Source organism: Gasterosteus aculeatus, chromosome 8 (assembly GCF_964276395.1).
Source record: "Gasterosteus aculeatus chromosome 8, fGasAcu3.hap1.1, whole genome shotgun sequence".
Taxonomy (NCBI): Eukaryota; Metazoa; Chordata; class Actinopteri; order Perciformes; family Gasterosteidae; genus Gasterosteus; species Gasterosteus aculeatus.
The window spans coordinates 2,988,425-3,004,798 of NC_135695.1; the positions used below are offsets into that span (position 1 = coordinate 2,988,425).

At 42.1% G+C, this 16,374-nt stretch overlaps 2 protein-coding genes across 10 annotated transcripts in view; one reads left to right on the forward strand and one right to left on the reverse strand.

Annotated features, from left to right (window-relative positions):
- Positions 1-7,082: 7,082 nt before the first annotated feature.
- On the reverse strand, positions 7,083-12,127 carry tm2d1 (TM2 domain containing 1). Of its 2 annotated transcripts, XR_005712925.2 has the most exons (8): positions 11,964-12,107; positions 11,316-11,389; positions 10,738-10,846; positions 10,396-10,487; positions 9,524-9,597; positions 9,261-9,317; positions 8,786-8,900; positions 7,083-7,396 (listed from the first exon to the last, which is right to left on the reverse strand). XR_005712925.2 is itself a non-coding variant. In XM_040185034.2 (7 exons), exons 1-6 carry the CDS (start codon positions 12,125-12,127, stop codon positions 8,790-8,792), a joined length of 624 nt encoding a protein of 207 aa, XP_040040968.2. In that variant the 3' UTR covers positions 7,083-7,396; positions 8,786-8,789. The 2 variants fall into 2 exon arrangements, 1 of the variants encoding a protein (XP_040040968.2); XM_040185034.2 differs by lacking the exon at positions 9,261-9,317 and having other exon boundaries at positions 11,964-12,127.
- Positions 12,128-12,764: 637 nt separating this feature from the next.
- The window catches only part of patj (PATJ crumbs cell polarity complex component), an 87,420-nt gene continuing 83,810 nt past the window's right edge, over positions 12,765-16,374 (forward strand). For 7 of the 8 annotated variants that reach the window (XM_078108005.1, XM_040183929.2, XM_040183934.2 and 4 more), the window contains exons 1-3: positions 12,765-12,916; positions 15,169-15,228; positions 15,319-15,497. In XM_078108005.1, the coding sequence (XP_077964131.1) occupies positions 15,207-15,228; positions 15,319-15,497 (201 nt within the window). In that variant the 5' untranslated portion in view covers positions 12,765-12,916; positions 15,169-15,206. The remainder of the gene's footprint in view (positions 12,917-15,168; positions 15,229-15,318; positions 15,498-16,374) is intronic. The other variant, XM_040183930.2, reaches the window with a different exon arrangement.

Sequence of the window (16,374 nt, forward strand, 5' to 3'; positions counted from 1 at the left end):
CCCCTCGTTTGAAAAAAAATATTCAGACATTGTAAGAATGTCGAATGATTTGGATGCATCCGTGTGGAAACAAATGCTGCATCACTGGAGTGGAGGTTGAATCAGGGAACGACCTCTGACACACACGTGTGCGCCCAACCCTTCATTCCTCCGAGTACGGCTTTTATCATGGCCGTCGATGATAGAACGTTTCATTTCATGATACACATTAATTATATTATTTGTTTTACTGTTGGCATACATTTAGGGGCTAAGTTCGTTTAATTTTACACAATACTGTCCTACATATATTCAAGAATAAAAGTATTGTGTTATCAAAAGGGATTCTGTAGTAATTAATTTTCAAAAAAACTCATTTTTTCATGGTCAGTTTATCACTAGAGTTTTGATACACACAATATCACACATAAACTATAGTGATCTGCTGTCAGCCAAGCACAGAGGGAAGACCTTGAATCCACACAGCGCGGCCCGGATGTGATAGTGTGAAGGGCCAGATTATGAGCTGTGACTATTTAGCTTTTAATGGTTTTAGTAATATTAAAAATAGTGAAAGCACTGACTTGCTGACTGTTCACCCGAGGAAAGTTAAGAGTCATTTGTTGAGTATTACGAAAAGATGTTATGTCAAGTTTCAGCTGAAACAATTGTTGAAAGGCAGTGGAAGTGTAGTTGAAGTGCGCGATGAATCAGTAAAAGCGTCAGTTGAAACATAAGCACTATAGTTGAAGTGACTGCTGCAGTTTACACACCCACAGAGTGCACTGAAAGGCTGTGAAGGGGCAAATGTAAAGGTAAATACACGTTGGTGTTGAAGCTGGAAGCTATTGAAATGAAGTGTATGATAATGCTAGAGCTAAACTAGAGTCAAAGCACTAACACTGAAACAATAAGCCAAGCAAAGGAAGATAAAGAAAAGTGTATCTTCCTTTCTTGACCCTCAAAATGATTTTTTGATCCAAATTAAAACGTTTTTTTTTCATTTTGTCAAACCAGAGGATCAAATCAAATGAACGGAAATCACACAAAACTGTGCGCATACCAAAAACCCCAAGACTGATCCGTTTGTAATGAGGCTTTCCTCAGCAGCTGCTTCCTGATTCAAGGCGATCGACCGAGCAAATTAATGCAATGATGGAAGAAAAAAGATGTAACAGGTGAGAGGAAATGGAGATGAGGACTTTTACAGCAATGGCCACGAGACCAACTGAGCCAAACCAACTATGAATAAATGGCATTTCAACCATCACACAACATCTAAACCGCCTAATTATTTGACAGTGATCGAGGATCATTTCATTTAACGCTGAGCCTGAGGCGGGAGGATGATGTGTTTCAGTCCTGTCCTTTGGCCACACCTGAAGTGACTCCCTTGTTGGGCGGATGGAACAATGAGTGACATGTGGAGGAGAGCAGTAACAGGTTTGCAGTGACAAGAGCACGTGGACCTCCTTTGTTTCTCCTTCACCATCCACGGCAGCATTGGAGCCCCATTGATCAATTCTTGGTGGAGATTTCAATAGTCGATCTCTAGTTGAATGTGCTCCTCGTGTCTGGTTTGTGCAAAGGTTTCCCGTCAAGGTTCGGTGTCACACTTTGTAGTTACATCTGTATTAATCAAGCTCGAGAAAGAGGGACCAAAACTGGAATCACGGGGTTGACTTTGGAAATAGAAATTAGATCTAGTTCTGGGTCCACTAGAGTTGTTGTAAGTGTGTGTTGCGGTCAGGACATAGTGATTTTTGGATGTCACGAGTGATGTGCTCCCTCAGTAAACATTGTCAACATTGTCAATTGTAAACAAGTCAAATTAAAATCCAGAACGATGTTCATTTTGTGAATGATTGTCTCTTTAGAGTCAGATTGACCATGAAGTCACTGTGATAGACAGGTGTCTATCACCAGAGCCGTATACGGCGTCGCTCCTCCACATTCCAAATGTGGTAACTTCTGTCCATTGGTAGTAAAAACAACATGGCGACGCTAAGATCAGCAAACTCAAGGCTTTAAAACGAGAGACAATACGTTCACTTCTTATACAAAGTCTATGGTTTGTACACGCAGCACCTCGGACACAACACCCATTGAAAATGTTCCAGTAAGTTTTTCTGTTTTTTGGATGCTTCAAACAAATCCCTCCAGCTGACTTTTATGGAATATTCCCACATTTTTCCAGTCCAAAGCTGCCTTCACACTTGACTTAGACCTTAGAGTTGTTTGTGTTTGTTGTGTGTTTTCAGTTCATGAGAGTCATTTGTAAAATTCCTGATGTTTGTCTTTATTTTGTCTAGTTGGTTCTACTTCTGCTTGCAGAAAAAAAATGGCGACATCCAAAAACCAAGATGGCGATGGCTTTAATGCCAAACTCAAGAGATCAAATGATTCCTCATCAAAACAGTGGTGATGTCTCAGCAGCTTTCCACTTCTTATATAGCTAATAACAAGAACAAGCTTTGGGAGTTCTGCATGGCAGTAAAAGTGTATTTTATGGTACTAATGAAATGAGAGTGTACTTAAAAGCAACCTAATTAATAAAAGTCAAGGTGTGGTCTTTGGTACAGGAGGTAGAGGATGGGAGAACTCCACCGTTTTATTAGTTTACATGTTTCTGAAAGTGAAAACAGTCCTAACTGTCACGCATTTGGTAGAACCATATAAGCTAAATATAATATAATATTGCTATAGGTAATTACAAAACGTCAGCACTGCATTGGAAAAATAATAGTATTCTCAAAAGTAATATACAAAATAAACAGTAAAACCGTGTTTGTGTTTTTCACTAATAAAAGCTGTTGTGTTTCAAGAGGTCCCTGACTGGCGACAGTTTGTGTTGTCTGCACTGTGAACACCTGCATCCCCAGCAGCCAGTGAATAATGAGCAGACGGACAGCGTGGGCGGGGTTAATGAGGAGCCGGGGCCGCAGGGAGGACCGGCCTGACGGACACATGGCTGCAGGCGGTGCTGTGAGCCGTGGAAATGGCAGAGGGGGGTTTAGAGGACGGACACACGCAGCCAGGCCGGATTATGCAAGTCGAACGCGTCTGAGCTTCAAAGACAGCTTTTGGATCACTGTCTGACCGGTTAAATGGGTTAAACACAAGAAATCCTACATATCAGGTTATTGCAAAACGTTGAACAGCTTCTTATTGGAGTTTTAGGGTGAAAGGTAAGAGCAGAAGAGGGGGGCCTGTGCTGCCTTTGTCACGGTTAAATGGGCCTTTTCTTTCCCCGTTGATACTTGTGTTTTGTGCGGAAGGTGTGAGCCGCTTGAAATCTTCCCAAAGTGAATAAAGCAAAATAAATTGCTTGAAGATCTGTGCGGTTCCTGGGCTGTGCTCAGTGTGGAGACCAAAAGCAGAGCCAGAAGAGAGAGAAAACAGGACCCGAACATGACTCCTAATGACAGATCAAGTTGAACTACAAGGGGATGATGAGTCAGTGTTGTGTTTTGCTCCTCAAATGTGGCCCAAAAAACTTTTAACATCCAGCTTTTAAGGAATTGAAGTTTTGCCAATTTGCGTGTCGCCCTTGCGGTCGTCTCATCCATTCACGTTGAGCCGCGGTAACCACGGGGACCCCACCTTAACGAAGGGCCACGGACACGCCCCCTGATCGCCCCTCAGCCACAATGAAAGACCAATTAGACGGGGGGATTAAGGCGCTCCACGTCCACACACACAAATTAGCATTAATCAAAGAGTGGTGTGTGTCTGTGTGTGTGTGTGCGTGTGTGTGTTTGCTCTCCACTGTGAATAGTGATGAGCTCCTGGCTCAGTGTGAAGTCATATAATTGCTGCTGGTGTTTCTGATCAATACCACACCCACCTCCATGCTCAGCCAATGGGAGCAGGCCTTCAGCAGGTGTGTAAGTGTGTGCGTTTGCTGGAGGTTGATCGATGCATGAATTTGCAGCCATCGCAGTCGTGTTCTCTTCTTCACGGTAAAACTGCTATTTGGAGGTTTTCTATTTTAAGTTAGCTTGAAGGATCGGTGTGAAGTGCCGCCATGTTGTTGTCTGCAACCAATGAACAGTTACCATATTTGTAGTGCGGATAAGTGACGCGGAGACACAGTTCTGGTAATAGCAGCGACTTGTCAATCACAAAGCCCCGCCCTAAAGCATAGCCTGCTTTATGGTCTGTTTGACACTAAATGGACCTTTATTTACTCAATGAACATCATGCTTCATTAAGAAGACTTGAAGCTTGACATTCAGACTATACATTCATAGTGGTGAGAAGTGGAGTTATTTTCTTACAGCCATTTCCATTCCGACACTATAAACCTTTAACGGCGACAGAATGCAGGTTTGTCTTCTACAGATCTTCAGCACACTGCAATGTGAAACCAAAACCCAAAGCCCAGTGAGTCCCTCTCAGGACTCTGATATCAGCATGAGTTGAGTTGAAAACTCCAGAATCCGTTAGGAGGAGTTTCCTGACGAAGAGCTGATAATCCTCCTCCTTGGTCTCCTTCAAGGTTCTTCAAACAGAGGAGCTGGTCGAGATTTATAGCGCCTGATCTTTTTAATATGATTTTATCTCCCTGCAGAGGAGACATTTACTCTGACAGGTCGACGTCTCCCGTGGGGAGGAAACTTACCCTCCTCCTCCTCTCATCCCCTCCTCTCTTATTATCTCAAGTCATGGTGACTCTCTCCTCCCTCCACATGCTCTCGTCTCCCCCGTCTCCCCCTATATTCATCTTCATTTACAGGCCGGGCCTCCTGTCTTCATGTAAGTGTGCGAGACGTTCTTCTTCACGTCTCCGCGGTCCTTTTGGTCCATGAGGCGTCTCGCTCTGCTCGCGCCGTCTTCGTGTTCGTAGATCTGCGCTCGTGTTTCATCCTGCAGTTCTTTATTATTTATTTCTTAGAAAAACTGTGTTTCACGTCTCCAAATTGATACATGAAGGTATTAAAGACACGTGTTACTTTTGGGTTGAACAAGTGAAATGTCAATGTTATTTTATCAGACATTATTATCAAAATGCTTTCTCTATAAAACCTTTTGGTTTCATTCTTTCATTCACGCAAGTGCTTCTTCTTTCTTTCTTTCTCACTTGGCTTTTCTGACGGTTTTTATTATGTTTCCCTTCACGTGAGTCTTTCTTTATTCTCTGTCTTGTTAATTGTTAACCGCTGAATCAAACCGAGGCCACACGTGTAGAAATGCAACCTCACATCACCACATTGATTCATGTTGACATGATCTTTTCACTTTTTGAGACGAGAAACAATTTTATTTTCAAATATTTGTTTGAATAATGTGTAAAACACACACACACACACACACACACACACACACACAAACACACGCCGTGCAGCTGAGCTGTGAGTGCCACCCAGTGACAGACCGAGTGTGAATATTGAACTGACTTATCTAGTGACACACCAGGCTTGACAGTTCAAATGAACACACACACACAGAGCAGACAGGATTATAGAGTGGGGGAAAGACGGGCGCTCTGAGATTTCTTTATTTGGTAGACCCCCTCCAGCACACACACAAACACAGTGTGCGCACACACACACACACACACACACACACACACACCTCCTTATCGCTGAGGTTTCCTGCTGCGCTCCGTTCCGACCGACGCAACTGTAATTTCATGCCTTCTGTGTTCCCCGTGCCGACGCCGTGTGTGTGTTTAGCCCCCTATCAACCACCCAAAATACAAACCCGGCTGATTATTATTCAAATGTTTTGTCTCGTACCTACGGGGACATGAAAAGACAATATGGACATTTGAGAAAGAAGAAAGACACGAGTAGAACCAATCGCCCGAGTGTGTTTGTCCTTTAATGTCTACATGTCTAAAGTCATCGGCTCACCGGTTCACAGAACGCCGTTTGAGGCCGTGGCCATCTTGGATTACGTCTCCGCGTTGGTTTTGCCACGTTGGTTTTTGTTTGAATCCCGTATTGAAGAAACTTGAAACTAGAGTTTCAGCTCGCGGGAAAACTCTTCATTTGAAATGAGTGGATGATTTAAAGATTGGTTTGTTTTTATTACCACCACTTGATACCAGACATCGATCAGTGCGTCTTTAGTGATCGCCAGACGCTTTTCCGCCTCCGTTGATTCCTAAAAAAGGACGCGGGGCGAACACAGGAATGCTGGCTGAAATGTAGTGGTTGTGTGAACGCATTTGTTTCTCCAGGCCGCTCGTTCATTTATAGTAATAGTAAATCCTAATTGGGCTTAATCCACCACGCGTCACGCTACTGCACATCACTCAGGTCTTCTTCTCAACTTTTATATGTTGGGTTCTCCTCTAAGGATGTTTGAAGAGGGGGATCAATGAACAGCTAGAGAACGTTAGCGCTGATTTTAAAAAGGGACTGAACTGTGTGTGTTTATTGGGTGTGTTGCATTCCACCTTTAACCCCAGACGATATACATCATAAAACACACACACACACACACACACACACACACACACACACACACACACACACACACACACACACACACACACACACAGACACGTACCGGTTGGCAGTGAGAAGAACCATACTGAAACTATTAAGACACTCCCTGTTTCTGCATTCTACTGGACATGTGTGTGTGTGTGGGGGGGGGGGGGGAGTGTGGGAGTGTGTGCATGTGTCCTGTGAAGCATTGTACAGTATGATAATTGAATTTTGATGAAAGCCACATGGCTGCCAACACACGCGCACACACGCACACACACGCACACACACACAGTATGCAGCTTGTGTGTGTGTTTGTGCACAAAGTCTAAACCAAAGAAACGGTTCTCGTGTTCACGATGTTCCATAAAAGTTTTTTACGTCATGATTTGGATTTTAATGGGAAAATAGATGAGATTTACCATCTTCACTTCAGAGCAGTGTTTAATGTACGCAGTGTTTAATTATATCCGTGGTGCCAGTGAGTATCCTCAACATACAAGTGTTGATAAAGACCAATAAGAAAAGGAAAAACTATAACAGAGTCCAGTCACATGATAAATAAAGTAAGATATTAAGTAACTAAAAAACATCAAGGCAAACCGCAAATCCTCAGCGTGTCAACTTCAACACGACGGCGATGTTGAATAAAAACGTGAAGTGTAGATTAACACAAAAATGAACTTTTTATTAACAAAGACAGTTATTGTGGAACAGCATCATAACTTAAAGACCAAAGAGCAGCAAAACATCACAATAATAATACAAAATACATTACAACTAAATCACATTGAATAAAACTGAAAACTGAACAGACGTAAAGACAGAAATAGGACTTGAATGACAAAATGTGAAGGTGAACAGTTTGGGAGCGAACGGGCCTGAAGGTTCGGGTTGAAGCAACTTTCAATAACTTTTGTCCTTAAACGGTCCATTTATCAACGTCAGGTCCTGCAGTCTGTGTTTGCATGATGGACCTGAAGAGAAAATAGTTATTATAGTGACTTCACATTGTTATATTCATCCTTTTCATGTCAGTAGCAAATGATTTAGATTTAAGATCCTTCAGGTTTCAGCCCAAAACGTCAAATATTTTTATTTTAGTATAGTATAATTAATGCAAACAATTTAACAGAATATAACCAAACTAATTGTATCTATGGTTTACCTCATGTGTTAAGAACATGAACACATCTTATTTAAAGCACATATTGAACATTGTGTACAAGAATCTTTCATTAAGAGGTACAAGGAGCAATTCTATGCTATAAATAACTGTAAATAAACTGTAAAGTAAAACTTGAAGTTCAATCCTCAACAATAGAACATTTGAGTGTTTATCTGTTTACTGTGAATACAACTGTCTGATACATGGAATCTATTCCAAGCAGCAGATTGTTTCTATATGTTCTCAGAGGAAACATTGATGCCATTTTCCGTTTGGAACCCTGTTTTTTTTTGTTTCTCGGTCGTCATTTTTGTCTTTTTGTTTCATCCTGTCTCTGTTTGCCTGATGTACAGCGTCTTTGGGTATTTAGAAAGGTGCGCTCTCTCTCTCTCTCTCCATATAATATATATATATATATATATATTATATATATATATATATATAACATATATATATACACATATATAATATATATATTATAATATATATATATTATATATATAGGCCCGAAGGGAAAAGTTCACAATATGTGTTGTTGTTTGATTGTTGCGGAAGGCAATGTGTGGTTTAACTAAGTGTTTCTTTCTTGTTAAGTGTCAAAGTGAAGGATGATGATGTATGTATTTTTTCTGCATCTTTTTTTATTTATAATTTGGTTTGATTTACTTTTTGAATGTAGTAAAAATAAAACGATTGAAAGAAAGGAGTACCAGATTGTACAGTGACATGTGGTGGAGTTCTAAAGGAAATACTTATTTAGTACTTAGTACTGATGAGTAGGTACCAGTTAGTATGTATGTGCAGCTCCAAGCGAGACGAGGGGGATTCTCCATCCAGCTGACCTCCTTTGTTCCCTGAGAAACCTTCCTCATGTTGACTTTACACTGATATTTAACCACTGCTTCCCATGAGAGGGGTGTGTGTGTGCGTGTGACCTTGAACTTATTCTTTCTGAATCAAGTGTCTGTACTCTCGACGCTGTGGGAGCAGACACATTTTGGGGTCGAGTTGTGAAAACTCATCAAAGGAAGCCTTGATTCAGGAATAAAGCGAGCGCTCTAAAATGTGTTTTCTGAGTGCAAAGAAAATGTCGATTTTCCTGCTGTCAACCTCTTTCTGTCTGACATGAATGTGGAATAAAGTACAGATTGTGTAGAGTATCACAGGCTGCTGGACGGTGGCTCTGCAGTGAACTCACGGCTTCACAGAGACAGGTGTGGCTTCCTGTACGTCTGGTTGGTGATGGACAGTTGGGTCAGCCGGGCGCCGTAATAATCCACGATGTAGTTTGACCCGTCAGCGGGACCCACGATCTGCAGGGGGACACACAGGACACCAGAGACGGGGGACGTGTCAGACACAGGCGAGAAATAACACCAGCAGGGAAGAACACATGTAATATGTTTGTAATAGAAGTTGCCAGACTTTTTTCTTGCTACATAAATATTATGATTTGTTCCCCAAAAGACTAAACGGTGAGTATTTTAAGGTGGGATTAAGACCAAATGAATTGCCCTGATTTGATCCGGCCGCCCGTCCACTGTTGCCCCCCCCCCCCAGCACCTCCTCGTGATGGATCGGCGGCCTCTATTATCTCAAACGTTTGAAGAGAGAGGAGTAATTTGTGCGTCTCCCCCTCCCCCCCATCCATCTTTCTCTGTCCTCTCAGAGACCATTAGAGAAGTTCAGGAAGCATCGCTCATCCTGCGGCCCTCGGAGGGGGGGCGGTGCTGCAAGGCAGATGGAGGGAAGAAACAATCGGTGTTTATTCATCAGCCCCCTCCCGTGCCCGCCTTGCTGCTAGGCTAATAATGTGAAGCTGTTCGGCCGTGCGTCACGCTGAAATCAATCCTCTTCCTAAAAAATACATTATTAACCATATAAGGAATCAGTGGACTGCCAAACTAACCGGCATCCGACTGGGTTTGTGACTCACCTGCATGGCGATCAGTATGAAGTCGATCAGAGTACCAATTCCACAGAAGCCAACGGTGCAGAACTTCAACAGTCCTGAGAGAGAGAGAGAGAGAGAGAGATGATATCAAACTTATGACTTATAGATGACTTCCATCACGTTTCCATCTGTGATGTCCCGCGTTAAAACTGAGGAATCTGTCGCTGGTCATCTAACTGAAACTTCATTCTGATAATCAGACGAGTGCATAAAATCAAAAATCAAATGTGCATAAAATCATTTTCTGCTTTACTTTTTTCATCTCCAGGTTCTGGAATGGTGGTTTGAACCAAACAGGACAATCAACTGATTCACCAAGGAAACCTTCTACAATTCATCAGTAGTAAAAGTAATCATTAGTGCATGTCAGCTAGGTGTAATTAATAACTAATACACACTAGATGAATACATCTCAAGCCAAGATTCAGGTTTGAGCCAAAAGTTCCACCTGTGCACAAAAAGAAGTCCTGCTGGACGGAGCTTTTTAAATTTGAATGACCGAATCAGGCCAGGTGTTCTCTCTCACACACACACACACACACAGCCTTTCAGCCCTTTATATTGCTGCAGATGTCTCATTAAAAGAAGGACTCATTCTGCTGATAATAATATAATAATACCAATAACTCCTCCTTGTTATCATGGTCGATCGTCTGATCGTGTACTCTTGAGAATTTGAGAAAAACACAAATGTGGAAACTGCTGCAACCCCATCCTCCTCCTCACATTGAGACTTCCTGAGGAGGAGGAGAGGACTGCAGCTGGAGGCGTTGGAGCTGCAGGTCCTCTGGCGTCCACTAGATGGCTCCTACCTGTGTGTTTGTGTGTGTGTGTGTTGGGGTGCACATGTGTACCTAGAGCAGGGTATCCCAGGTAGAAGCGGTCTGCCCCCAGCCAGCCAAGGAACAGAGACAAAGCCACGGCTACTTTGTAGGAATAACCACTCCTGGGAGGGGAGATCAAAATTATTATTTCCACAGCGATCAATAACGACGATTACAATTATAATGCTGAAACAAAAAGGACCATAACAACAATCATTTCCACATCCTGCACATGCCATAGAAAATGCTAAAAGAAACAAAAGATTCGACAAGCGATAGTTCATCCTCTCAGCAGGAAGCTGGTGTGTGTGTGTGTGTGTGTGTGTGTGTGTGTGTGTGTGTGTGTGTGTGTGTGTGTGTTAGAGCACTCACACGTTCCTGCAGGGGATGGTTTTGTTGAAGCCCACCTCCTCACCGCTGAACCTGAACTCTGTCCCGTTAGAGAGCCGACAGCTGATGTTCGGAGCTGGAAGGCACTCCACTGTGAGAAAATACACACACACACACACAACAAACTATTGAAGGTGTCAGATTTCCATCAATGTTCCTTGTCATGAATTTATTCCCAATTCGTCGGTATCCTAGTTTTTGTTCACTCGGTATTCTACTCACGTCTTTTCACATCGTCTCTATCTGTTTTCCATGATTCTATTCTTAACTTCCAGATGTTCATTGTCATTTACATAACAATTAAAAAAAAAGTTGTTTAGAATCACTCCGATAATGTTCAGTAAATATGAACAAAGAGAAAAAACAAGTAAAACTTATAATTTATAATTATTAGCAGTAGTTTGAATAAAAAATACAACTCGCCATGTAAGATAAAGGGAATGAACAGCAATGACAATGAAAATATAAATCAAGTTATCTTGAGAGAGAGGGAGATAAACAGGAAGTAGAAGAAGACTTTGATGGAAGACGGGATCCGGCCTGCGGCGTGGATCACTCACCCCAGGCCGTCATGTCCGTGCAGTTCTCCGGCTCCTGCGTGTCTTTGTTGATCTTTGGGTCGTTGCAGAGATACATGAGGCGAGTGAAGGAGAGCCAAACAGCAGAAGGGAAGCGACAGGGTTACATGCACCGACTGGGGAAAACATCAGCGGCGGGGGCCAGATGTGGAAACTGGGAAAGTGTGAACAGCTGGTACACTGGTGGTGAAATGCTTCAAAACACAGGAAGTTCAAAGATGTAACCTGAGTAAACATGGTTTGTTAATATGTCTTAGTCTACACAAACTAAATGTTAAATGATTTGGGGGCTACATGATTTTATAAATTGTATTTAGCCATTATTTCTCCATTAAAAATCTTACGTTTCCATCCTCAATGGCAAAGCACTTTGGGAAATTAGTTGTATTAGTTAACGTACTAACTGTAAATAAAGGAAGTTGTATGTTTTTTGCCGTCATTCGTCTTCAACTACCGTTACGTACTATTTGAAATAGCAGTACCAATATTCATTTAAGTAACGTTGCATCTGCTAACCTAGCTGGGTTGTCAACACGTCAAAGCTAGCTGCGGCTAACGCTAGCGACCGCTGTTACCGATTCATCTCCCGTTAAATCAGAGTTGAGTCATCACACAATAGTTAAAGGATATTGTCCGAGTCTCAAGTTCTCGCAGCTGTCCACCTCCTCTGCCAGAACGAGCTTCAAATGAGTGTAAACACTGTATAACAACAAGCTCCAAATCCCGGAGCGTAAACAAACTAGCGGTCTCCGGGAAGACGCCATGTTTATCTTTGTCACGTGACACTGGTGCATTCAAGAAATACAGAAAAATGGGAGCTCAGAGAATGTGGGAAATATGTTTTCACAATTAGTCACATTCTAAGATCATCTTTTTTACAAGTATTAGTTATATTTGTTATATGGGAGAAAAAGAGAGGAAGGAATATATTTTAAACTTACTTATGTTTTAATATAATTTAATTCTACAGTAAACCGGCATAAATATTATATATAATTTAGTTTCTTACTGCAACAAGGAAAAATCAATTTCAGCACATATGTACATTATTACATTGTTTGACTGTGTGCCTGAAGAATAATAATCATTTTTGGGTATTTGTTGATTTTTTGGGAGGACAGTACTGTTCCTCACGTGTCCAAAAATCATAAAAAGAAATGGCGAAGGGTTCCTTTAAAGGGTTTTATCATTTTATTGTAGCATTATGTTTCATTACCAAATAAAGCATTTAAGATCAGTTTATCATTATTTATAGTCCAGCAATGTGGAAACATTTTAAATATGTACAATTTGAAGGATTAGTAGTATAGCGCTGCATAATAGAAAAAGAGAATATCTTGCATTTTGATCTTAAAATGTTAAAGATATAAAATGTACTCAAGTTATATAAGTAAAGTGGAAATAATTAACTATTTACTAACCCCTTTAGATGTAGTAGAGTAGAATAAAAGTATCTCAGAATATCTGCTTTGAGTACTTAGTTACATTATACCCCAGCTGTTCTCCAGAGCACTGCTTCCAGGTCCGACAGCATTTGAACGCGGCATTAAAGCGACACTGTTGCCAGTCTGGATACAGTTCATGTGAGTTTTCACGAGTTTTTAACCCGCTTGTTAACACGTTTCTTGTCTATACATTCACCGTTTATTGGCGTCTTTGTCTTCCGAATGTTAATCCGCACAAAATATTACATGACGAGGTTTATTAGACCCTAATTAACGAGCTAACATAGCATGCTAAGGTGTAGCCGACGGTTAGCCGCATCGCTGTCTTAACGTTAAGTTATGAAGCAGACGGAGGAGAAGTTGTTGTAATCTTGTTTTTGATTCGGTCAAAGCTCAAAAAAACACGACAGAGCCCCGTTTTCTACTGTCGCTGATTTAACAACGCGTGTTCTAAAGCCACCGCGTCCAACGGTTCAATTATTAGTTGTCTTTCTCTTCGGGTTGTCTGATAAGTTCGATGCACCTGTTGCGAGTTGAACCTGCCGCTAACAGATTGACGGTAAAATATATAATAAATTAGGCACACTATGAAGGCAAACACATATACATATATTTTTTATTGATGTTATATTGATTATAGTTTCCACAAATGGTTTCCCCTCCCCTCTGGAGTTTCACTTCCTGGTTTCTCAGGTGAGCGCCTTACAGGTGTGCTGGCAGATGTCACGGAGTCACTTAACGTTAACTTTAAACGAGCCACGCAGTCTCGGTCCGGGTTTCTGTGTCTTTGCTACTTCACTTAGCGGAATGTCGGTGGGGTTTGTTTTCCCCACCTGATAAAAAGCGGGTTCGACTCTCTCTCACTTTGTGTAAACAAGCCGTGTTGAGTAAACGCAGATAACGAGGCTTTTTCACCTGCGAAACACACGCACCTGAACGCACCACGGCAGCTTCGCCTGCATGTTCGTTTTGTGTTCTGACTTTAAAAATAACTTATTTGTGTAAGAAGGAGTACTCTCTCAATGCACATTACAGAAACGCATCCTCCGGTTCGTCATAAACAATCACACGTGTTTTTATAGACAAAGAGGAGAGCTGCAGACGACATGTGAGCATTCAACTTAATGACAACTGAAAGATTTGACCAACAGGGGATTTTTTGGAGTAGTGCTGGGCGATCATTCCATCTGCTCTGTAAATACAAAATGATTCCATGCTCTTCATCTGTCAAGCATTTAATTTAACCAAGAGTATACAAAACCTGCGGCTATTTTTGTATAGTGAAATTCTTAATTAATGTAGTTGTACATGCTTTAGTGGTGGCACATTGTTAACGCTTATCATTGTGATGGAAGCTTCTGGCCATATCACACTGTAATTCATTGATGCATCAATGTCTTTAAAACCAATTCCAGCTCAGCTGAGGTGGGGCTTTGCTGCTTTTCTCTGATTCATTCAAACTTAATATATTGTTGTTTCTGGATTAATTATTTGCAGCCCTGAATATGTCCAAAAACTCTTTTAGTTCATCAACCAGCTCCGTTAGGAGCTGGAACTAATAATTCTTTACAGTATCGTTTAAGTCTTAATGAAGCAGTTCATCATTTGCACAGTACAAGTGCTTTATTTAACATGGTCTCTGGTGTAATGTAGACCGCGGGTTATTGGGGTGAGCCGGGACGCTGCCCGGCTCAGCTGAGAATATATGAAATGAAAATGAAATCCGCTCCCTAATTATCCGTCTGGCCAGATGTTTCCGTGGATTCCTTCCTGTGACAGTGAGCCTCAAATTTAGTCCGATTTTTTTTAAACTCGAAAGTAAAAGTTAAACTGACCTGCTGTTTGAAATGTTGTTTGCTCTTTTGATCTATCGTCTTGTGTGAAATTTAGAAGCTACAGGAGTACATCTCCAAAATGATTTGAACCTGCAGAAATAAATAAATAATGTTCAATATAATAGATTTCCACAGTGTCATGTCAGGCTCACCTCTCTGTGACCGTTTAACAACGATAACAACAACACTGTTTTTGGTCAGTGGTAATGAAATGCAGTTGTTCTGCTATGATGCTACGCTGCTGTAAAGCAAAGCAGATGTTTCAGATGAAGAACCTTCCAGAAGCCTTAAAGGAAACTTCTTTGTCACCACGATCATCGTGCATCTCCTGTGATTTTTTTTTTAGAAAACAAAAAAAAAACCCGGATTAACTTACTTGATGATATATGCTTTCTCTCGTCAGGATTAGGTCAGTTGTTTTACATGAACGGTTCTTTTCGTTCAAGTCGTTAATCATTTAGTCATTTTGTTTACGTCTGCAGTGGACCAATTGTACCTCAGTAAATGTCGGCCAATGGAATAAAGGACGCGTCTGTCTGTCTCTCCTCTGCTCAGATTGATCCAGAAGGACGCCCAGAGAGCGAGGGGCGGCCATGTTTGAAAATGTCCCCACAGGTAAGTCCTCTCTCCCGGTCCACATTCCCGCCAGCTCACAGTCTCCGTTAGCTTCTGCGTGATGAATCCGTCCCCCGCTTTGGTCCTCAGCGTCCTCAGCCGAGCGCCAGCAGGTCGTGGGAGCTCTGGAGCGTCTGCGGGCCAAGCTGGTCCAGAGGGAGGATTGGACCCACAGCGAGACGCTGGGAAACCTGAGCGAGACCCTGCAGAGTCCGCTGTTCAGCCACATCCTGACCCTGCAGCACTCCATCCAACAGCTGCGCAGCCAGGTGAGGGACCACATGCTCACGTGTCCCTGGTCCCACAGCTTTCCTCTGTTTTCTGTTTCTTCTCCTCTAAAACCTCTCAGATAGTAAATAAAAAAAACCTTTTAAGAGGACATTTCATTATAACCTTTCACTACAGGTCAGAGGATTCTACCTTTCTATATTTGGTTGCTGATGAATGTTTCTGTGATTTACATATTTTTGGATGCATCCTCTGCAGAAATGTCTCCAGGATAATGGATGATAATGGAAGTTTCTTTTCTAAAGTGGCATTCCTCTGAAGGTTGCTCAGTGGCACAAGGAGCCCGCCAGTGTGTCCTTTAGCTTTTTATGTTGCAACTTTGGGACCTAATGATAAAAATAAAGGCTATTTAAGTGTTCGATTATTGTTTATCTAACATCAAGTTGTCGGTATCTTTCCATCCGAAGCCGCACAGTGGTGGAGAAAATGTCTTTTACTTCACCACAACCATTTCAAATGATCGTGATCAGCTACTGGTACACTGCCGCCTCCTGTCCAATGCCGTTACCTGACAGTTGGGGGGTGGAGGGCATTGCGTCCCCATCTGTATTCAGCTCCAGCTCGCACTGACGCACAGCCTTCACAATAAACAATCTGTGCTCCAAATTAAGATAATGGCCATAACCGACGGCGGGCTTCATATTCTAAGTGCTGCGAAGGTCAGAACTGAGTCCATGAACGCGCCGGGGTGGAAGGCAGCGGAGGCACCTCTCTCCCTCTTTCTTTCTTTATTTCCCCTCCCTCCCAGCTCTCTGCGGATCTATCAAGCTTTAATATCTAGTGTCTCGGTTTGAGTAACGGCCTTGTCGAGGCGGGTATTGATGAAGTGGCTCGGGATCCTGCTCCGTCAGCCCGCTC